This window comes from Aethalodelphis obliquidens, unplaced genomic scaffold, assembly GCF_003676395.1.
Source record: "Aethalodelphis obliquidens isolate GAN/ISIS:26980383/991018 unplaced genomic scaffold, ASM367639v1 scaffold7, whole genome shotgun sequence".
NCBI lineage: Eukaryota > Metazoa > Chordata > Mammalia > Artiodactyla > Delphinidae > Aethalodelphis > Aethalodelphis obliquidens.
In genome coordinates this window covers 2,429,979-2,452,457 of record NW_020837951.1, presented here as the reverse complement: position 1 = coordinate 2,452,457, position 22,479 = coordinate 2,429,979, and the positions used below count along the sequence as shown (strand labels likewise).

The 22,479-nt window shown below is 60.9% G+C and overlaps 1 protein-coding gene across 10 annotated transcripts in view; it reads left to right on the top strand.

The window, feature by feature from the left end:
* Positions 1–8,343: 8,343 nt before the first annotated feature.
* Positions 8,344–22,479, top strand: part of VAV2 (vav guanine nucleotide exchange factor 2) — a 177,865-nt gene continuing 163,729 nt past the window's right edge. For 7 of the 10 annotated variants that reach the window (XR_003432407.1, XM_027104325.1, XM_027104324.1 and 4 more), the window contains exon 1: positions 8,344–8,579. Coding sequence is in view for 9 of the 10 variants with exons in the window: in XM_027104325.1 (XP_026960126.1) it covers positions 8,376–8,579 (204 nt within the window). In the remaining variant the exon portion in view is untranslated. The remainder of the gene's footprint in view (positions 8,580–22,479) is intronic. The other 3 variants (XM_027104326.1, XM_027104330.1, XM_027104329.1) reach the window with 1 other exon arrangement.

The window sequence follows — 22,479 nt, the reverse complement described above, 5'->3', positions numbered from 1 at the left end:
TTTTCGGGTACGCGGGCCTCTCACTGTTGTGGCCTCTCCCGTTGCGGAGCACAGGCTCTGGACGCGCAGGCCCAGCAGCCGTGGCTCACGGGCCCAGCCGCTCCGCGGCATGTGTGATCTTCCCGGACCGGGACACGAACCTGTGTCCCCTGCATCGGCAGGTGGACTCTCAACCACTGCGCCGCCAGGGAAGCCCTGGTTTGTTTTTTATGTTGAGATATAATTGTATAAAATCTACCCATTTAAAGCACACAGTCTAATGGCTTTTAGTTTATTCACAGCTGCGCAACCATCACCAGAGTCAGTTTGAAAACATTTTCATCTAAGGAGACCCTGTCCGGGGCTTCCCTGGCGGTCCAGTGTCTAAGACTCCGTGCTTTCATTGCAGAGCGCGTGGGTTCGATCCCTGCTGGGGAACTAAGATCCTACATGCTGCGTGGCGCGGCCCCAAAAAATAAAAATAAAGAAACGCTGTCGCCATCAGCAGTCACACCCCATTTGCCCATGTGCCCCCAGCCCTAGGCAACCACTAATCTACTTTCAGCCTCTAGATTTGCCTATTCCGGACATTTCATACAAGTGGATCCCATAACGTGTGGCTTCTTGTGTCTGGCTCCTTTCACTTAGCGTGACGTTTTCTAGCTGCGTCCGTGTCGTAGCACGTTCCAGTGCTCACTCCTTTTTGTGTCTGTGTGGCAAATACACATAACCTGGAATCGGTCCTTTAAACCATGTTTAAGTGCACAGTTCAGGGGCATTAAGTCCGTGCACATTGCTGTGCCGCCGTCACCCCCATCCACCTCCAAGACTTTCTCATCTTCCCAAACTGAAACTCTTCCCGGTAGACGGTAACGCCCCATCCCCTCCCCCAGCCCCTAGCAGCTGCTTTTCTGTTTTCTCTTACTACAGATATACTGGACATTTCATATAAGTGGAGTCATATAACTTATAACCCCTTTTTCACTCAGCATAAGGGTTTAGAAAGGAGTTCATCCATGCTGTAGCAGGTGTGAGAATCTCATTCCTTTTTATGGCTGAATAGCGTTCCATTCTAGGGATGGACCACATTTGGTTTCTCCATCATCCGTGGATGGACACGGGCTGTGTCCACCTTCAGCTGCTGTGAGTATGTTGCGGTGCACATGGGTGTTTGAGTGTCCACTGTGTGGACAGTGGGTGAGCGTTGAGCAGAAGGCAGCACGACCAGCTTTGTGGGTTAGAAGGGTCGCTCCTGCAAGGGGTGGAGTGTCTGCGGGGGTCAGGTGGGGGAGAGAGACTAGAAGGACACCTCCAAGCCTTGGGGAAGTGTGATGCACAGCTGCTCTCCTCAGCTCCCAGCATGCACGCTGGAGGGGCGTGCCTTTGTTACAGTTTCCTGGAATAGGCAAAACTTGCCTGATCCTGACGTGATGGAGAAGAACCTCCATCGTAACGTCTTTGCTTTCACTGATGCAGTGAATGCCGGCCCCAGTGCTAAATCCTTTCCATCCACGATCCCAGGGAACCCCCGCCGTGGGGAGGCAGGTCTCACGAATTCACAGGTGAGAAGACAAGAGGACGTGTGCTTTCTGCAATGTCACACCTCGGGGAGCGGGGCCAGGCTTCAGATAGACCCCACGCTGCCCAGCGTGACTGCAGCCACGAGCCACGTGTGGCTTCTGAAGTCTTGAATGCGGTTCGCCTGACAGAGGAGCCAAATTTTTCATTGCATTTAATTTTAATTCACGTAAAATCGGATACTCCATTCAGTTTTTGGCAAACTTTCAAGTATATTTGAAACAACGTGGGTACATGAATGTATTTTTTCAAGGATACATTTTCTGAACTTTAAATACAGATCAAACGTTTCTGATGACAGTTTAGTGCTCCTGCTGAAATGTGCTGGGGTGTAAATTACACACTGGATTCTGAAGACTTTAGCATGAAGAGTAAACTGCAAAGTGTATCATTAATAAGTTTTCAGGTTGGTTACATGAGATATAGTGGATTCAAATAAAATGAATTATTAAAATGGATTCCACCTACAAGGAGCTATCCTTCAGCCATAAAAAGGAATACAGTACTCACTGATAGACACGAGTGAACCTTGGGATTACGCTGAGTGAAAGAAGGCCATGCAATACATGATTCCATTGATATGAAATGTCCAGGACAGGCAAAGCCATGGACACTGAAAGTAGGTTAGCGGTTGCCAGCTCTGGCATGGGCAGGGTGTTGGAATGGCAGCTGTGGGGCGTGGGGTGTCTTTCTGGGGTGATGGGCACATTGTAGGATTCAGAGCACTCGTGCTGGGGTGCAGAAGCAGGGTCTAGCAGGGTCACACTCCTTTGACTGTGCTGACTTACTGCCCCAGGAGGGCTCCCTCCTGCCCAGGTCAAGGGCAGTATTGAACACCAGGAAGGGCAGGGGCAGACCTGCCCTGACCAGGGCTCTCCACGGCTCTGTGTTCCGAATACCACGGTGTGCTTCCTCCTTTCAATGACAGCCCGAGCTCCTGGCAGCCAATGTCAAGGCTGAGCCGGCCCAGGACCACCTTCAACGGCAGCGGCACCCGGGCCACCCCTTGGGTCCCGTAATGCGCAGCCAGCTGCATGGGGCTTGGGGCTTCCCTCGGCCAGACTGGACTCCCCCCTCTGACCTTCGCTGAGGTGGCCTGCTGGGGTCACAGTGATGGGGCTCCTGCAGAAATCTGGGATCTGCCCCCAAATACCGGCTTCTCAGCCTCACGCCCACAAATGAATTAAGTCCTGGAGGCCCTCCCCCCTCCTTAGAGCCTTAAGTAACCCTGCACCCTGACCTCACAGGCGCCTCTCGAAGAGACCCAAGCCCCGAACAGGGCTCCGGGGAAGCTGCCCGGAACCAGGATGGGTAGGAAGTACCACGACAAGCCCCACTGGAGGTGAGAGGTCAGAGGTCACAGTCAGGGGTGCAATCCATGGACCATGGCATTTGACTTAATTTTGAAAGTCGAAGCACAAGCAGTGAAAAGTCTGTATTTTGCCTTTTCAAACAAAACGTAAAAAGCCCACACCCAGCAGTTCAGTGGGGTGTAATCTGACTCCACGGCGGGCCAGAGGCCTTTTTCTACACCTATGGTTTCCCAGGAAATCGTGACGCTGAACTGGCATGATGCAGCTACAAATGGAATTTGCAAAATGTGTGTGTTCACGCGGTTTGGACATGAGAATAAGTCCTTCACCCAGTCACGTTGGGAAGAGTCAAAACTTTCACTTCCCCTACCCCAAGAACAAGGCCTGTGCTTAGTAAATGCGTTCTGGGGGGAGGATGCAGGAGGGATGGGTGGGTTGGATGGGTGGAGGGATGGAGGGATGGGTGGAAGGATAAAGGAGGGATGGACAGAGAGATGTGGGAGGGATGGGTGGACTGCAGCTTCGGGGGAGGGCCTTTGCAGGAGAAGCTCCCAGCACGTCCCTGAGTCCCTGGCTATGGAATCAGGGCCCTGTTGCGAGGAAGCAGCGAGACCTCGCAGCAGCCCTTGGCATTCTGGGGGAAACCTGGTCATCAGAGGAGGCCTGCAGCAGCCCTTGGCATTCTGGGGGAAACCTGGTCATCAGAGGAGGCCTGCAGCAGCCCTTGGCATTCTGGGGGAAACCTGGTCGTCAGAGGAGGCCTGCAGCAGCCCTTGGCATTCTGGGGGAAACCTGGTCATCAGAGGAGGCCTGTGAGGAAAGGACCGGTCTGGGAGGTTTGGATGGGCAGAGAAGCCTCCAGCCAGAAGAAGCAAAGTCCCCAGCAGGAGGCATCGCAGGAGACAGACTTAGGATTCAGACGAGGGCTCCAACCCTGCCTCTGCCCAACGCCTAACGTCGGGCCGGTCCTCAAGCTCCGTGACCGTCCCCTAACAACAGAATAGCAACGCGCATGGCCTGGAGCTGGACGGTCATTCCCTGCGAGGCAGAAGTGGGGCGGCTCCCACGAAGCGGCCGCAGCCTGTCGGCCGACCTCCCTCCAAAGGCCTCCTTTGGGGCCCGCCGGGACCCTGCAGCCACCAGGCTTCCAGGAGCTCGAGGCCGGTGGCGGCGCTTCCACACCCTGTCCTCCTTCAGCTCAGACACAGGCTGCGTCCCCATCAGCCCCTTCCCGGCCAGCTCTGCTGCTGCTGGCCGTGCTCGCACCCACTTCTGCAGTGGGTGTGTGCGTGCTGGCCTTTGAAGGCTGTTGAATTCAGGACCTACGTGCTGAGTCAGGATCTCCGTGTTCTACACACCACAGCATTTTCCCGTCTCCTTGGTCTCCTGTTCACCCAAACCAGCATGTCGACCGACAGCTCTCGGTTCCAGGCATGGAAACCCTTTGCAACAGCGAGATTTGGGTGCGTGAGCAGGTGCCGGGGAGGCTCCTTTGCACCTCGTTGGGTGACGCTGGGCAGTTCCCAGCGTGCTCGGCTTCTGTGTTTAACCGCCCAGGGCAATGACTCTTACTCTCACCATGAGGCTTAACGGAGGCCAGGCGACACATACAAAGCCCTGAGGCGAGCCACGCAGCACTTCAGAAATGGGAGTGGCTATTAGTCGTGAATAGTTAGAATAATATGCTAAGTCAGTGCAAATCTCACAGGGTGTAACGTTATAGATTCACATAACAATGGTGAGGTATGCTACAAATGAACAGATTGCACAGCCTAGGTTTTAAACCTTTGTATCCGTTCTACCCATTTCTGTGACTTCTACGAACGCAGAGAACTGGATTTTCAAGTCGTAGCTGCAGTGCTTTGCTGACCTGCTGGTTTATTTATTTCGCATTTGAATTTTTTTTTCTTTCGGCGGCGCCACGCGGCTCGCGGGATCTTAGTTCCTGGACCAGGGATTGAACCCGTGTCCCCCACAGTGAGAGCTCGGAGTCCTAACCACTGGCCTGCCAGGGAGGCCCTTATTTGGTGTTTCATTTAACGACTCTTTTTCGACTACCTACCAGGGGCTGAGCCCAGTTTGCAGCGCTGGGAGTGAACTGGGGACAGGACAGAGATGGCCCCTGCTGCCACAGAGCTGACAGTCTAGAGGGATGCGACCGAGCAACAGACACCGTGGCGGAAACTGCAGAGAAGAAGGAGTCTCATAGCGGGAGAGGGTCAGCAGAGGAAGTGAGGGTGTGAGCCATGTGGCCATCTGGGCAAGAATCCCACGCAGAGGGGTGGCAGGTGCAAAAGGCCCTGAGGTGGGGGCACCGCTGGGCGTGGCCGGAGGGCTGTGGGAATGAGGTCATCCGGGGAGGGGATGCGCCACATGGGACCTGCAAGTGATGAGATCTGATTTTATCTCTGGTGAGGGGGAAGCCACGAAGGGCCCCCTGTCTGGGCAGGAGGGTGACAGGGCCTCACCAAGGTTTCACTGGGTCCTTGCTGGCTGCGGAGGACAGACTGAAGGGGGCAAGGGTGGCACAGGGGGAGGCTGAGGGGCCCGGTAAGTGGGGGCCCGTGACCCTCCTCCCTTACTTTGGGGTATGTGACTTCCTGCCCCAAGGGTTTCATCTACGCCACTGAACTGGGACGCCCAGCTTCCCGCCTCTCCTGTGGGCTGTCCCAGTGCTTCGTGTGGGCCTCTCTCACTCATGGTGCTAAAGGTGGGCCAAGCTGAGAGGCAACCCCCAGAGGGTACCGTTCACTTGTGGCCTGTGGGGTCCTCTCCAGGGTGCCACCTCTATGGAATGTGATGGGAATTGCGCCCCCCTGGAGGTGTGCCGTGGGCGGTCCCGGCAAACGGCTCTGAGTCTGAGAAGACGTGGACTCCGCACCTGCTCACGACACCCACGCCAAGTGTTTGGAGGAGGGTTCCTGTCAGGTTGCATTCATGCAGTCATTCATTCACTCACACCCAGCCACCCTGCGGAGCCTCCCCCAAACCCTGTGAGGTACACAGGAGGGCCAGTGTCCCCAGTAGGACACTGGGGATCAGGAAGGTGTTGTGAATGGCTAACACACAGCAGTGAGGCCTGCGTCTCCTGACTTGGCTATTCTCCAGGCCAAACCTGATCTTCCTGCCACTGGGCAGCGTCCTGCCAAGGGGCAGCCAGGTGGTGACAGTGCCCTCTGCACCCACCAGGGGGCAGCAGACGACCATCGGTGCTGATGGCTGGAGGGTGGCTGGCTGCCTGCGTCCCAGCCCGGGCTCATCCTCTAGGTTGGTTCCCTGTCCAGGCAAGAAGGCCAAGAACAGTGAGGACACGAATAGTGTGCCCCATTCTGCCCCAAGCACTGTGCAAAGCACCTGGATGATTACTTCTGTTCAGTCCTCACCAGCGATTCTGACGGGATGGGGCACTCCCCCTTCTACAGAGAGGGTGGGGGGTCCTGCCAGGGAAAGGTGCCTGTGCAGGCTCTGGGGCCGGGGGCGGCTGGAGGCGCCGGGAGTCAGGCTCTGTCCCCCACTTTGTGATTTCTCGGGGTGATGCTAGAAGAAGCCGCCTGCTGCCGCGGGGTCATCTCCTTTTGTCTCGGGCAAGGCAGGCTCGATCTCACCCGTCTGAGGCAGGCTCCTTCCTGTCCTCCTTCCTGTCCGTGTTCAAGAAGGTGCCGCACCCGTTTCCTCGGAGGAAGGATGCCTGGACAGGAACTTGGAGCTCACCAGTCACTTGGCCTGATTTTACTCCTGCCAGAGTCTGGGGTGTGCCCTGGGAGCCCAGCCCCTCCTCCGCTCCTCTCTGTGGGCCAGAACCTTGCCTGGGTCCCCATGCTTCCTCTTCAGTTTGGGAAGGGGCCAGCCTGACTCTCTGCAGAGGCCACTGCCCAGAACAGAGGGCTCAGGGGACCCTCACTGGGCTCGCAATGAGGTAGGGGTGTCACCCTGCTCTGGCTCCTGCCCCAGGAATGCCAAAGGAAGGGGGGAACTGGGCCATAGGGGCGGCTGCCGGGTGCTGCCCCAGGGTTCAACCCAAGTGTGTGGGGCTGCTCAGAGACTGGTCACCCCCAGGCTCACCCCATGACTGAGCCAGTCTTAGAGGGGGGATCAGACTTGCCTAGGGTCACCCGGCTGAGAGCCCAGGGCTCCTAACAGCTGAGCCAGGACCTATATCATTTCGTCGCCAGATGGGCTCTTTATGTTCTAGAAGCCCTCCCACTGTCACAGGCCAGAGAACACTGCCCACCCCCTCCGGGAGGGCGTGGCCCAGGAAGGAGTTCAAGGCTCGGTCAGTAGACCCCGCAGCCAGCATGGAGGCGGGCGCTACCCAGGGCCGGGTCTGGCCGCATCTCTTTCCCTCTCTCCCACTTAACTTATGTCACATCTTCCATCTCGGACGCCAGGATTTGCCCTCTGGGCAGCTGCGAGTGGCAGGCCTCTGGGTTTCAAAACAGGCGAATCCCGGCCTTTGTGCGAGGTCGGGGGGCTTCCTGCGGGTCCCTAGCCAGCGCACAGGATAGGCAGGGGATCTGGGCGAGTCCCCGGCCCGTGTGCCTCCCGCCTCGAGTTCTCCCGTGGGGACCAATTGGTGGACCGAGAGTGCGCGGGACGACTCCGCGCAGTCGGTGCCCCCTCCAGGGTCTGTCCTTCCCGAAGGACCGTGCAGAGGCCCCCCAGAGCGACAGGGGCCACCTCCTGAGCTCCTCCTGAGACGCAGGAGAGACGCAGAAACAACGACCGACCATCACTCCACAGGCGAGGTCGCGCGCCCCGGGCGCAGAGCTTCCTCAAAATCTTGGTGCCCCTCGCAGAAGTCGGCGGACCCCGGGCTCCGGCCGCGCCGCAACCCCCGCCCTCTGCAACTTTTGTGAGCGGCAGCCGGGCAGGAAGTGGGGGGGGGGGGCGGGCGGGGGCGGTGCCAGGCGAGCGCGCCGGCCCCGCCCCCACCCCGCCAGTGGCCGCGCCCCCGCGCCCCCTGCGCCCTGGAGCTGCGGAGCCGCGGAGTCGGAGCCCCGGGCGTGGAGCGCTGAGCGCGAAGGCGGGGCGAACAAAGCGGCGGCGGCGGCGAGGGCGGCCCAGGCCCCGGACGCGCGGAACAGGCGACCCGCCGGGCCTTTGTCTCGGGCGGGGCAGAAGCTTCGGCGGCCGCGGAGCGCCCCGAGCGCAGAATGCGGCGCCCGGCGGGGCGGATCGCGGGGCGCTGCGGTGGCGGGCTGCGCGGAGGCCGGCCCGGGGCCCGGGGGGACTTGTGTGTGTGAAGCGGGGGTCCGACGCGCTGCCCGGCGGCTGCCCCACGGCCGCACGTGGGCGGGAGCTGCGGCGCGCTAGGAGCCGGAGGAGGAAGAGGAGGGACGCGCGGCGGCGCAGCGGAGACCCGGGGCCGCCCGCGCGAAGCCCCGCCCCGGCCGCCGAGCCCCGCGCGGGCGGGCGGGATGCCCCGCGGCCGCTGCACTTCGGCCGGAGCGCTGCCCTGAGCCGGCCGGCCCAGCGAGCGGCGGGCGGGTGGGCGCCGCGGGCGCCATGGAGCAGTGGCGGCAGTGCGGCCGCTGGCTCATCGACTGCAAGGTCCTGCCGCCCAACCACCGGGTCGTGTGGCCCTCGGCCGTGGTCTTCGACCTGGCCCAGGCGCTGCGCGACGGCGTCCTCCTGTGCCAGCTGCTGCACAACCTCTCCCCCGGCTCCATCGACCTCAAGGACGTCAACTTCCGGCCGCAGATGTCCCAGGTGAGGGTCCGGGCGCGCCGGGAGGGGCCCTGGTTTGCGGTCCCGGGACCCCGGTCAGAGCGGCGGGCTCGGGGACGTCGGCAGGCGGCGGGACGGTGAGCGGAGCGGCGGCGCGCCCCGGGCCTCGGAACCGGCTCCTCCGAGGGGCGACCCCGGGAGGCACGAAGTTGGCAAAGTGCCCCAAGCCTGGGCTGCGCCTCCGCCGCCTCCGGGCCCTGCCTGGGAGCACCCGCTGCTGGGCCTGCGCCTCCCGGGGTGAGGGGCGCTCGAACCCCGGCGGGGCGCTCACCACTGCCGCCCCCTCTCCCGGGCCTGGGCCCCGGGAAGCAGCGAGTGCCCCCCCCGCGCCCCGCCGCCGACCCCAGGATCCCGCCGAGCCGGTGGCCTCGTCAGGTGTAAGGTCCCTGGCTTCGCGCCTGGTGGCTGGACGCCCTGGAAGACAGGGGCTCGGGGCGCGGCGGGAGGGGCCCGGCGGGGCGGGGAGCCGGGAGCCCTGGGCTGGGGGCACCGCCCCCTCGCCGGCCTCAGCCTCCTCTCGAACCCTTTGGGGGGGTGGCAAGCAGCGCCAGTCCCCCAGGGTCGCGCGACTTGGTGGGAACAGGAGCCCCTCATGCTTCCCGGTACCCTCCAGTGTGGCCTTTGTCGCGGCCGACGCGCATGTGGCTGCCGGGCGGGCAGGAAAATGTCTGCTTGGCCGGCGGGCGCTGCCTTTCGTGGCCCCTTAGAGGGAACTTGGCGAAGACTTAAGCAGAGTGGAGGCTGCTGTCCTGCCCCCACTCCGGGTTCCGCGACCCCCACCCCAGCACCTCTGAAGGGGCCCCGGGTGCCCAGCGGGGCCAGGGGCCACCCCAGGTCTGGCCAGCACTGCCCAGGAGCAACCTTCCTGCTCACCCCACAGCCCCTTCTTCTGTGACCCTCTGGCCTTCACAAGCCAGTGACAGCTGAAACGGGCTGGGGGGAGGAGGATGGAGTGAGTCACTGCTTTTCCAGGCTGGACTGCGTGGCCTCTGCCCTTTGGCTGTGACCGCATTTCCAAGGAGATGGGGGCATTCCCCCCCTTCAGGGAGGATGGGGGTGGCCGCTGACCAAGAAGAGTCTTGAGGGGACGGGGGCAGGGGGCCACCCTCCCACTCCACGGGAAGCGGACGGCCCAGGGAGGGAGCCCTGGCCTGCCGTCTGGTCCCCAGGTCCCACTGAAGCCAGAACTATTCTGGGCCCTCTCAGTGCTAAGTAGCCCGAGTTCCCGGGGCCGGGTGCCCTCAGATCCAGTCCTCTCCTCTGCCCTCACCCCCCGGGGGCTGGGACATACTTACCCCATTTTGCAGCTGGGGGAACTGAGGGTGTTGGAGCCGCTGAGGGCAGAGCTGGGGCTTGAGCGGGAGTGTCTGCCTCTGGCTGTGAACTGCAGGGGCTGCCCAGGCTTGCTGGCTCCTGGCTGACTGGTAGAGAGCCTGGGGCCCAGGGCACGGCCGGGGGTGGCTGGGGGTGTTGGCTGGGTCCCGGAGCTGCCCCTCCCAGCTGTGTTTGGCCAGGAAGGGGGAGAGGGCGCGCTGGCTGTGGTAGGTGGCCTGGCTCAGCCCCTGCGCTTCCTGGGGTCCCTGGAGCCATCCTTGGGCCAGCAACGCTGACCCGGCACAGCCTCCTTGAGCCCCCCTGCTCCAGCCCGGATGAAGGAGTGTCGGGGGGCTGGGCGGTAGGGAGACCCGGATGGGCGAGTGTCTGTGTCTTCATGGCCATGTGCTCTTATTGAAACCTGGCACTGTCACCTCCCTGGAGTGACCGCTTTGGGGGCCTCAGTTTCCCAATCGATGTAATGATGACAGTACTAGTGGCTGCCTCATAGCCAGGTTGTGAGGACTTGGTGAGGGGAGGGTAGAGAACATCCTCAGTGCTGCCCTGGATGAACGTTAGAGATCTTATCTGGGCAGGTGTGGCCCCTGGTGTCTGAGGGCTGGTCTCCCCTGCCTGTCCTCTTACGGAGGGTGGGGCTGGTCACACCCATCTTTGTGTGTCTCTTGCTGGTACAGGGATGGCTGGGTTAAGGCGCATGGCCCCATCTGTGTATTCACGATTAAAGAAACAATTCTCTTGACCATGTATGGCCGTGCAGGGCTGGGGAGAGGAACATGGCGGTCTGCGTGGCTGTTCTTTGCTGTCTGGGGAGCTTCCCTCCAAGGAGGAGGGGAGACGACGTGGTCCTCCTGGTCCGTGGTGGTGGCATCACGAGAAACATCACGGCTGCCTTTTCTTACCCACCTGCCCTGAGCGAGTCATGATTCTGGGAGGCGTATGTCCCCCCTGTTCCATGAATGAGACAGCTACAGCTCAGAGAGGTCAAGCGACTCACCCCACGTCACACAGGTAGTAAGTGGTAAAACTAACACCTGGACTTAGGGCTCCCTTCCAGGACCGTGTATTTCAGAAGCCTTCCCTCTGCTGTCTCGCTGAGTTTCTGAGGGATGCTCCTGGCCCGCTCCTCAGGGTGTTCACGGTGTGTGTCTGTTTCCATGGGATGGATGGGGTGGGGAGCGCGTGCCTGTTTCCTGGGGGATCTGGACACTTTGCTGGCGAGTGGGCAGGGCCCTTCCATCTTCCTGCTGTCACTCTGTGCCCTCACGTGGACCCGGCCAGCTCAGAGGCCTTGCCTGACGTCCCCTCATTCCAGAATGCCGCTCTGGCTTCTCCTGTGACCGGTGACATCCTGTTTTCCAAGGATCGCGCGTCGAGTGCCCCTCCCGTTTGCTGTGTGGATCTCAGCTGGGTTATTGGCCCCAAAGGCGCATAATAGCCACGCACATTTACTGAGCATCTGCTGTGTATAGAGCCAGGTGCTAGGAAGGGTTCACAGGCAGATCCAAGTTGCCCCTTGTCCTGCCCTTCTGGATCTGGTCGGGTGTGCTTTATTTTTTTTTATCCAAAATGCCTGGCAGCCACGTTGGGTTTAATTAAAGTAATTCGGTGCGGCCAGATCTGCTGATCCTAATAGGAGACCGCGTGCGTCTGGGACGGCTTCAGTTACGAGGTCCTGAGGTTGCTGATGCCGGCAGACGGCCCTTGCGTTTGGTCTGCAGTCTGAATCTTTAGGGCACCACCCGCCCAGCCTCTTGCCCCCCCACCCCGGCAGGCCTCCTCTCCGTAGAACAAGGCTGGGAAGCTCGTCTGCAGGGACACGGCAGAGAGAGCTCCCCCATGCCCACACCTCCAGCTTCAAGTCCTTCCCGTCCCTGCCTTGTGCCGACGTTCCAGCCTGCGCCCCCCTCCCCTAAGCCTTTTCCATCAGGGTCCATCGTGTGTCGGGCCCATGTTGGAAGACTACCCCTCCTTTTGTCCTGGTTCTTCCTGTAGGAGCTAGTCTAGTGGCTGCCTCCTCTAGGAAGCCTCCTCTGATTTCACTCTTCTCCCATCATGAAGCGTTGCGAGCCTGGCCCTTGACCTGCCCCCCACCCGTGAACCGGGTATGTACCTCTAACCCTGCGTTTTGCACACTTTGCTTTAGTAAACAAGCGTCCCTCGGAGCCACGCTCGTAGCTCACTGTCCTGAACCCAGGACGGTGAATCCCTCCCCCTCCGGACCGGTGTGAGCCCTCCCAAGGGGTCTCCGGGTCCTGCCGAGCCGGGCGCCCCTTTGCTGCTGTGTCATTCCGGTCCTTCCTTCGAGGAATAATTGCGAGCCCCTGCGCTGCCAGGCAAGGGCCCAGTCCCTGCTCTGAGATGCTTTCAGGTGAGCAGGACACACAACAGGTTGTTGAGGTGCCTGCGGATGAGGAAGTGGCCTTTAAGTGTCCTGAGAGCTCCCAAGTGCAGGCAGGGGGACGCGGTTCCCGAGGCCAAGGGGTGTGATACCTGGGCTGCCGGGGAGCAGGGACACGGAGGCCGATTCCAGCGGAAACTAGGACGCCTTTTCAAGTCAGGTTTTGTTTTTGGTTTTTTTTTTTTTAGATTTTATTTATTTATTTATTTATTGGCTGCTTTGAGTCTTCCGTGGCTGTGCGCAGGCTTTCTCTAGTTGTCGAGGGCTGTTCATTGTGGTGGCTTCTCTCGTTACGGAGCACAGGCTCCAGGCACTCGGGCTTCAGTAGTTGTGGCACACGGGCTCTAGAGCACAGGCTCAGTAGTTGTGGCTCACGGGCTTAGTTGCTCCGCGGCATGTGGGATCTTCCCGGACTAGGGCTCAAACCCGTGTCCCCTGCACTGGCAGGCGGATTCTTAACCACCGCGCCCCCAGGGAAGCCCCAGGTTTCGTTTTAAGTGTGAACTCGAGAGTAAGTTGGTGCCCTGCACCCTCACATGTTTCCTACAGAAGAAGGTCCCCTCTTCAGCCACAGAGCAGCCACCTGAACCCGGAAAACAGTGGGGATGGTGCCGCCTTGGAATCCACTCGAGCTTCAACGCGTGTCTCCACAAATGCCCATTTCAGCAAATGGTCCACCTGGGGGCTGGGACGGCCCCTCCGCCTCACCTTGATTTTCCGGACCTGGATGCCTTTGAAGGCGACAGGCCCCTTTCGTTGCAGAATGTCCCTCCCTTTGGGTTCATCTGCCGTTTCCTCGCGTTGGATTCGGGCTTTGCACCCGGAGCGGGTGGAGTGAGCACACCGTTGCCTTCTCCTGGCATCCTGTCTAGCAGGTGGCACGTGGTTTCCAAGCGTCCCCTTGCTGGGGGTGTTGGCTGTAATCGCTTGACACCGGCGCTGTTTGCCGGACGGCTGCGCCACGAAGGCCCTCCAATCCCCCTTGTAGGTCACGAATATTCTTGAGAAGGTGCTTTGAGACAGTGACAGGATCAGTCCTCCCTCCCTCCCTCCCTTCCTCCCTCTTCTCTTCCTCTTTTCGTCTACCACTGTGGATTGTGGCTTCCTATCCTCTTCCACAGATTCTCGTCTGTTACCGTCACTCTTTATTTTGACTCTCAGATGGTCTCAGGTCTGACCAGTGGCAACTGCTTCAGGCTGCTTCCGTGTGCCTTTTTGACACGTTCCCATCATTTTGTGAGCTCTGTCTCCTTCCTGGCACAAGATATCTGAGCTCATCTTGTATTTTATTTTGTCCAGTTCCGGAATCAGCCGTCTGTGGAAGGAGCTCCGGGTCCGCAGTGCAGAGGCACACGTAGAAACCAGGATCTGGGTGTAGGTGCACCTGTGCTGGGGTGTCTCAGCCCTGAGACCTGGGCAGTGTGCACCTCTGAGTTAACCCAGGCGTGTGTGTGTGTGTGTGTGTGTCCCCGTCTGTGTGCTGCATGTGTTCACACTTGTACTTCTGTCTGTATCAGTGCTGTCAAGTAGAAAATGTGTGGGCTGCATCTGTCTCTTAAAATTCCTGGTGGTCATATTGAAGAAGTGAAAAGAACTGTGTAATGTTAATTCTAATAATACATTTTATGTAATCCATGACCAAGGGGGCAGAAATCAGATCTGTGGGGGTGAAGAAATCATATTCTTTTTATGCATCAAGCACAGATGTACCCAGAGAAAAGAACAGTACAGGACAGATATACAGGACATCTGTGGTATTAAAATTTCATGCGGGGAGGGCGATTAAGACAATGCCTGGAAAGGCTCCTTAGGGGGGGTGATACTGACAAGAAGGTTGAGAGACGCTGATTTCCCGAATATTAGCATTTCCCGGCGGCAGGGTTTGTGGCACCCAGTTTGTGCAGCAGGGGGTGGGGTTGGGGGAGGGGAGAGCAGAGGCCGGTGGACCGGGGTCTCGTCTTTAGCGCTGACCTGCTGGCTGGAGGGTCACTGGCAGGGCTGGGTGGGGCAGGGTCCGAGGTTGGGTCTGGAGCTGGCAGGGACGGCCGTCGGGCATCGCCTGCCCAGGTCATGGGTGGGCGCAAGCTGGCGTTGGTGGAATGTGGTTTCTTTGTGCCACGTGTGCTGATGACAGAAACCTGGCTTTGGCGTGGGCTGCCGGGGTGGAACGGCGAAGAATGCTGTGTTGGGTGGGGAGTCCGTCGTGAGGGGCGGCCCTCATCTGTCTGTGGTCTGGGCCCTGGAAATGGGGCGTCTCCGTGCCGGGAATGGGGGCCCTGCTGCGCGTGGGCCCAGGGCCTGACGAGGGTGAGGAGGCACAAGGTGACCCCCCCACCCCGGTGCCTCATCTCAGCCCGTTGCTGCCGTGGTCAGGTCCACGTGACCGAGGATGTCGCCTCCCCGGCAGGGCGGTGCCCTCCAGCCCCTGCCTCCTGTCCCCGTGTCCAGGCCACGTCTGTGGCTGCATCTTCCCAGGACAGGGCAGTGCTGCTGGGAAGACGCCCTGCAGCCCTACCGCTGAGACCCTGCCAGGTGGACCTCCCTCCCGACTGCCCCTTGAATCCAACTGCTTCTCCCCTGGCACCCAGCTGGCAGCCACCGCCCCCTCCCAGAGCAGGGGTGGGCAGACGTTATCTGTCGAGGGCCAGGCAGTAGATGTTTCAGGCCCCGTGGGCCAGACGGTCCTGTCGCGGGTACGCACCTCGGCCCTCATTGTGCCGCGCTGATGATCTGTGAACGGGCGAGGGGCTGTGCACCAACACGTATTCGTGAAGAATGACACGTGAATTGCATGTATTTTCCACATGTCACGAAATACTGTTCTCTTTCTCCCCAGCCATTTGAAAATGTAAACACCTTTCTTAGCCTGTAGGCTGGGTGGAACCAGGCAGTGGGCCGGTTCGCTGCCGCTTGTCTGCTCAGAGCCCTTCCCGGGGCCTGCGAAGGTGTCCTGGTCCCCGGGGCTCCCCCCTCCCTGTTCCCATCGCGCTTGGCAGTCGTGTCTCCGTTTGTATCCAGAGCCCTTGGCATGGGCTCCTCAGACAGGAAGTGGTCCACGGAACAAAGCGTCCTCACCACTTCCCTGGTGCCAGAAAACATGCTGAGCCCCGTGGGGATGACCTCCTCTCGGCCCCGGAGCGCGCGAGGCTGAGGCCGTGCTCTCAGCCCGACGAGCTGCCTGAGATGGCAGTGGAGGGGGCCACGCTCGGCCACTCGGCTGCCGTGAGGATCCTGGTGCTGACGTGTCACCGGCCTGGCTGAGCCTCGCTCTCCCTGCCTGGAAAGGGGGTGACGGTGGCCACCTGCGTGGGCCTCCCACCAGGCCCGCGAAGTCTCAGAACACTGCGCCTCCACCCCACGCCCGGCTGGCCGGCTTGCTCCTGCTGGCCGGACCCTGGCCCCGGCTCGCTGCCTGCCTCTTGGGCCAGCTGCCTTCCCCCGTCCACCTGGCCTCACCTTGCCTCTGGCGGCCCAGCTGCTGCAGAGCCTCGTGGGATGCCAGGGCGCCCAGGGCTTGCCTCTCCCTCCTTCCCTAGCCCCTAAGCCCCTCCCACTCGGCCCCAGGTAGGGGGAGTGGGGAGGGGAAGGACAGAGGATCCTTGGCCCAGGAGTGGAGGGGCCTAGGGTTGGTGGACCGCAGCGCTGCCCCTTCCTCTGGGGGTGACCGGGGACTCCTGCCGGAAGGGGTCTCACACGCTCTCTCTGCCGCTTCCTTCCGAGGAGCTCCTGGGCTGGATGGGACGGGACTTGCTGTCCCGTGCGGGGCTGTGCTGGTCCTCAGCAGGTGCGGATGTTTGGATCCCTGGGGGCAGAGACCTCGGAGGGCTTCGTGGAGAAGGTGGCACTTGAGCTGGTGGTGAAAACTGGACGCCTTTAGGTAACTAAAGGTTGGAGATGGGTGGTTGCTGCAGGGATGGGGCTCTGTGGGGGCAGAAGCTGGGGTGGGGGGGTTCCCACTCTGCCCCCCAGGCAGATCGCTGCTGCCTGGCCATGCCCTGTCCTGACAAACTTTGTTCCCTGGCAGCCCAGCCAGGGTGCCTCCCCTGGGCCTGGGGAGACCCTGTGAGGCACTGGGTTGGGCGGCCGTGCCCCCCGTCAATGGAGAGGTGAGAGGCTGGCCTGGGGGCACACAGCTGCGTGGGGGCCGAGGCCTCTCGCCAATCCGCCCAGGTCTCTTGGAGCCTGGCCTGCCCTTCGCTTCGCTCCTCCCTTCGCCCACAGAGCAGCCTTGGCACGGTCCTCCGTGGGTGAGCAGGCTGGGGGGCCGCGCAGTGCCCCGAGTCCAGACATGGCTGGGCTGGCTGGCTCGGCCTTCCCCTCACCCGATCCCAGGCGGCTGGGGGAGGGTCACTCCATCATTTACTCAAAGTCCCATCTGCCTACGGCCCTTGGGCAGAAGAGGCAGAGACCCCTGACCTGTGTCTGACCTTCTGGAGGGGAGACAGAATAAGGGATTCGTGAAGCATTAAGATGGAGAGAAAGATGCAGAGAAAGACCGCGGGCAGAAGGCTGGTGGCTGGGCTCAGGAAGCCCAGGCAGGCTCCCGAGGAGGGGCCGGAGGGGCCCCTCTGCAGCCTGCTTCCTGCACCTGCTCCCCTCGGGTGCTGTCTCAGCTCTGAGCTGGAATGGGGCGCGTGGCCTGTAAGTGAAGTTCAGCCCCGCAGTGGGGGGCGGCTGCCCGAGGCCGCGGTCTCTGGGGGTTCCTTGTGTGCCTGAGGCCCAGCCACGGGGCCAGGCCAGCTCCGCACCGTCCGGTTGTGAGCAGCTGTGGCTCCCGCTTCAAGTCTGGGCTGCAGAGCGCGGCATCCTTGTCTCCTCCCGCCCCGTCCACACACATCCTCCGTCCCATTCCCGATGGCTGTGTGGCGTCCACTCCTCCACCACCGGGGGGTCCTGGGCCACTCATTCTGGCCAAGTCGTCTGGGGGCAGCACCGCCCCGCCCTGGACCCATTTCCCACCTTGCGCCTGGCCTCGTGTGCTGCTGGGCAGTGGGGCGGCCGCCGACACGTCCCTGGGGTGGAGACAGGTGCAGTGCTGTACCCTCTCGGACCTGGGTTCAAATCCTGGTCGCCACTTCTGGGCTGTGTGCTGTGCCCCACCCCTGCCCCGGCCCCTGTTTCCTCTGCTGTGAAAGGGGGTTTCTGACAGCCACCTCCTGGGGGTTGGCTGAAGACAGAGCAGACAGAGGGGACCCAAAGCTCTTGGCCCAGCATCTGGAGGTGGTGTGTGCTCAGAGGGTGTTGCCCGCCCCTCCACACCCTCACCCTGGGCGGCCCGGCCCTTTGAAGCCTGGGGCTCTGCTTCTCCCTGTAGATGCCCCTCCCCTAGCACCTGCCCCTGAGCTTGACCCGGGAGAGAGGTCAGGGCAGGGGCCTGCAGACCTGCTTTGATGCCGGATCAGGAGCCAGCACCGCGCGCGTGTGGGATGAACCGCGTGCCCTGCTCAGCCGGGAAGCTTCGGGCTCGGCCGGGAGGGGCCCCCGGCCCTCTGCTCGCGCCGCGGCGCCGTGTCCTTGGTCCTCGGAGGCTCCGCGCTCTCCGGGGCCGCTCCGGTCAGCATCCTGTGGCTGCTGTGACTGTTTTGGTTTCTGGACCCAAATGGTAAACAGCAATAACAATGGACGGCTGCAGAGGGGGCAGGGCCGTGCCGTGGGTGCCGCCGGCCGGGATGGGGGAACGGGGGTGGCCCCCAAGCGAGGCTCCCCGCCTTTGGAAGCCTCAGTGTTGCTGGAAACGCACGACATTTCAGGTTCGTGGGGATTGTTTGTCATCTCTGCAGAGTTTATATAAGGATTAAAACACTTATTTTTATTTATTTATTTATTTTGCGGTACGCGGGCCTCTCACTGCCGTGGCCTCTCCCGTGGCGGAGCACAGGCTCCGGACGCGCAGGCTCAGCGGCCATGGCTCACGGGCCCAGCCGCTCCGCGGCATGTGGGATCCTCCCGGACCGGGGCACGAACCCGCGTCCCCTGCATCGGCAGGCGGACTCCCAACCACTGCGCCACCAGGGAAGCCCTAAAACACTTACTTTTAACACACCTACTCATTCCCCTGAGCCAACTTAAACTCCAGGCCGTAAACTCCTGTCGGTTTGTTCTGTTTTGTGCTTTTGGTTTCAAAGGCAGCGTGCGCACGTGGTGTCCGGTGAGAGCTGGTCCAGGCAGGCAGGGGGCCCCGGCTGCCGGCCGCCTGGCCTCCCATCCCTCCGTGGGCTCGGTAGCCTCTGGGCCTTTCCAGGGATGGGGCCCACTCCCAAGTCCCCCCCGAGGCACCCCACCCCGAGGCCCGGTTGTCGTCTGTGCAGAGTGGGGGGCACTTGTCTGTCTTGTGCTGTCAGAGGACTTTCTGAGATGCTGCCCCACTGCCGCCTGCCAAGTTCATCCTCTCTGCTGGGGGCTTCACGGCTGCGGCAGGAGAGGTGTCTCCCGGGATGTGGAGGGCGGCAGGGTGGGGTGCTGGGGGGCCGTCGCCAGGACCGGAGTCACCTGGCAGGTGGGCGGCTTCGGGTTCCGGATGTTTCTCTGCTCCACGTGCCTCACCCCCCCAGCCCAGCCCTGCCTCTGCCCGGCCTCTCTCCTAAATGTGCCGTCCACACATTTCCAGCTTTCATCCACGCTCGCTTGGTGGTCGTATTTGTCTCACAAACGTAGGATGCCGTCAGGGGAGGGGGTGCAGGCACCGTGCTGAGCGCGTGGACGACCCCAGCCCCGCAGTGAGGGCCCAGCGCAGCCCTGTTGGCGGCTGAGGCCCGGAGTCGCTAAGCCACCTGCCGGGGCCACGCAGCTGCGAGAGGCTGGGCCTGGGCTTGCCCCGGCCTTCCTGACCCCAGAGTCCAAGGCCCACGTTTTGCTTTCCTCCCCTCGGGGTTGGCTCTGGTTGGCGGCAGTGTTTCTGCCAGGTTTGGCCTGGTAGGGGAGGCGGGGCTCCGCACCTGGCCTCCGTGTCCCTCCAGGAATGGGGAGGTGCCCCTGGGACAGTGGTCGTGGGTGCAGCGTGGACTGTCCCACCTTTCAGCTGCATGAGGGGTGTCTGGTCCCGGTCCCTGGCGCACGGGGCAGCTGGAGAGGTCTAGTCTGTTCACGCCCTGCCTCCAGGTACCCCTGGGATGGTGGAAGGTTCTGGTCCCTTAAGCTCATGACAGTCACATCCTGAGACCCTCCCTCCCTTGCCCTTAAGCTCCTCTCATCCTTAATCTACCCTCCACCCCAGAGACTGGGCATCTGTGTTTTCCTCCCCGCCTCGCCCAGTTTATCTGGCTCCCGGGACAGGAGAGAGAAACACCCAATAGTCATTTTGGCGAGAGACAAGGAACCTTTCAGATCCAAGCTGTTTTCCTCTATACACGACGGATTACTCACACATACGGATTCTGAGCACCTGAGCACCCATCTGGATGCCAGAGGTCTCTCTCCGCCTGAAGCGGTTTTGTTTTCTTTCACCCTAGGGCTCAAAGGAAGCAGGCGGGAGGCAAGGCAGCGGGGTGTGACCCCGGCCTGCAGATGGACGGGTTCTCTGGCTTCCCCCGGCCTCCTCCCACCTGCTGCATTCCCCCTCCCCTCTGGGCCTCTGCGTTTCTAGCTTAGAGGGACCAGACGCCCCCATCTCTTGTGATGTCTGGGCACAGTCTGTGTGGTTAGGGCCAAGGGCTGGAGCCCTGGCTGTGCCACTGACCACTGTGGGCCCTGGAGCTTGACCTTCACGGAGCCTCAGTTTCCTCCTCTGTAGGACTGGGATAAAAATAGTATCTTCCAAAAAAAAAAAAAAAGTGTCTTCCTCAGCGGGTGATGGACAAACAACATGTGGTCTGTCCAGACAATGGGATGTTATCAGCCATGAAACGGAGCGCAGCACTGACATCCTGCAACGTGGATGAACCTTGAAAACGTTACGCTGAGTGAAATAAGGCGGACCCAAAGGGACAAGCGTTACGCGATTCCATTTCTATGAAATGACCAGGGCAGGCAAATCCACGGAGGCAGAAAGCAGGTCGGTGGCTGTCGGGGGGGTGGGGGGAAAAGGGGGGAGCAACTGCTAACGCGTACGGGGTCTGTTAGGGGTGATGGAAAGTTCTGGAACTAGATAGTGGAGGTGGTTGCACAACATGGGGAATGCTAAATTTCATGTTATGTGTACTTTTTTTTTTTTTTTTCCTCTTATGGTCTGCACCACGCAGCTCATGGGATTTTTAGTTCCCCGATGGGGGATTGAACCCGGGCCGTGGCAGTGAAAGCACTGAGTCCTAACCACTGGACCGCCAGGGAATTCCCTACGTTATGTGCACTTTACCGGAATAAAAAAGTAGTACCGCCCTTGTGAGACTGGGAGAACTGCATGAGGAATTCGAGCAGCTCTGTGGCCTGGGACTGCAGTGGCCCGGACACCTGCCCCTGTGTTCTTCCTCCACAAGGAATGTCAAGTCACATTTGATGCCTGCATTGGTGTAAAGGCAGATACACGAATAGTGTATTTAAATATCTAAATATTTACATATTGTCTTCGATCTAAGACACTTTCACGGGCTCTTAGAAGTGCTGGCCCGCAGCGCCCGGCAGGTGAATCAGGCCCGCGTGGTCTTCTCTGGCCACTCCAGGCAGGACAGGGAAGTGAGAGCCTGGACTTCGGTGTTTGTCATTGATGTGTTGTGTGATGCTGGGGAACTTCCTTTCCTTCCCCTATAAACTGGAGGTGCAGATGTTGACAGTTAAGGGTCCTCACCACACTGTTCTGAAAGTTGAACAAGCTCGTGTGAGTGGCAGGCTCTGCCCGATGTCCAGCCCATTTTACGCCCCCCTCCCCTGCCACCCCCTAGTGTAAGGGTCTCAGGCTGGGCCCTGGGGAGCAGACCCCGAGACGGCAGGTGAGCCAGTGAGGCCAGGGAGGGAGGGACGGAGGCCGAGGCCCTCCTCCTCCAGCAGCTTCTTGTCGTGGGCGCTGAGCGCTGGGGGCAAGACGGTCCTCGAGGGGCACGGCCCAAGGGAGGGGAACCCGGGGTTTCTGTCACCGCTCCTGGGTCCCCGGCCGGGCAGCAGCCTCGGGCACAGAGGGCGGTGCTGGGGCAGGCCCCGGAGTGGTGAGCCCTGGGGGACGTTGGCGGGGTGCCTGCAGCTGCTACAGGAAGGTGGCTGTTCATCCTGGGTGGGAGATGATGACTCCCGTCACCCGGCTCTAGGAAACAGCCCAGGGAGCTTTCATCTGAGTCGCTGTTGGCAGAGGGCCTGGAGATGGACCGGGCCCCCTTTGTGTATGGGCAGTAGCAAGGGCTGGTTTCTTTCTTCTTTTTTTTAAAAATAGATTTATGTATTTATTTATTTTTGGCTCTGTTGGGTCTTCGTTGCTGCACACGGGCTTTCTCTAGTTGCGGCGAGCGGGGGGCTACTCTTGGTTGCGGTGCACGGGCTTCTCATTGTGGTGGCTTCCCCTGCTGCGGAGCACGGGCTCTAGGTGCGCGGGCTTCAGTAGTTGTGGCACACGGGCTCAGCAGCTGTGGCTCGCGGGCTCTAGAGCGCAGGCTCAGTAGTTGTGCCGCACGGGCTTAGTTGCTCCGCGGCATGTGGGATCTTCCCGGACCAGGGCTCGAACCCGTGTCCCCTGCATTGGCAGGCGGATTCTTAACCACTGCGAAGGGCTGGTTTCTGATAACAGTTATGAATGACCTAACAGGCTTTGGAGGAGGAGGCGCTCCGTCACTGCTCGGGGCTCCACGTCAGGTGGGTTGGAGAGCCAGCGCTATGGTGGTGTGGGGCGCTCCCCAGACTAGGCGGAGTCAGGGAACTTTTCTGCAGGAAGTAACCTTTTAGCTGAGCCTTGAACAAGGAGTAGGAGTCAGCCAGGTGGGGGAGGGGAGGGGAGCCGTTCTAGAACAGGTCGACAACTTCCCAGCCCCTGTTCCCGGCTTGCCAATCTCAGGCCGGGCTAGGCCTGGCTCTGAGCCCGTTTCCTCCCTTCTTATTTTCCTCCTGGGTCGCCTGTCCTCTCATCCTGGCTGCCGTTTCTCTGCAGAAGCCAAGTGGGAACTTGACGCTCACCCCAGTGACTGGGGACGTCCTGCATCGGCCTTGCTCTGCGGGAGGCTCACTGATGTGGGCACCTTGCTCTGCAGGGGGCTCACTGATGTGGGCGCCTTGCTCTGCGGGGGGCTCACTGAT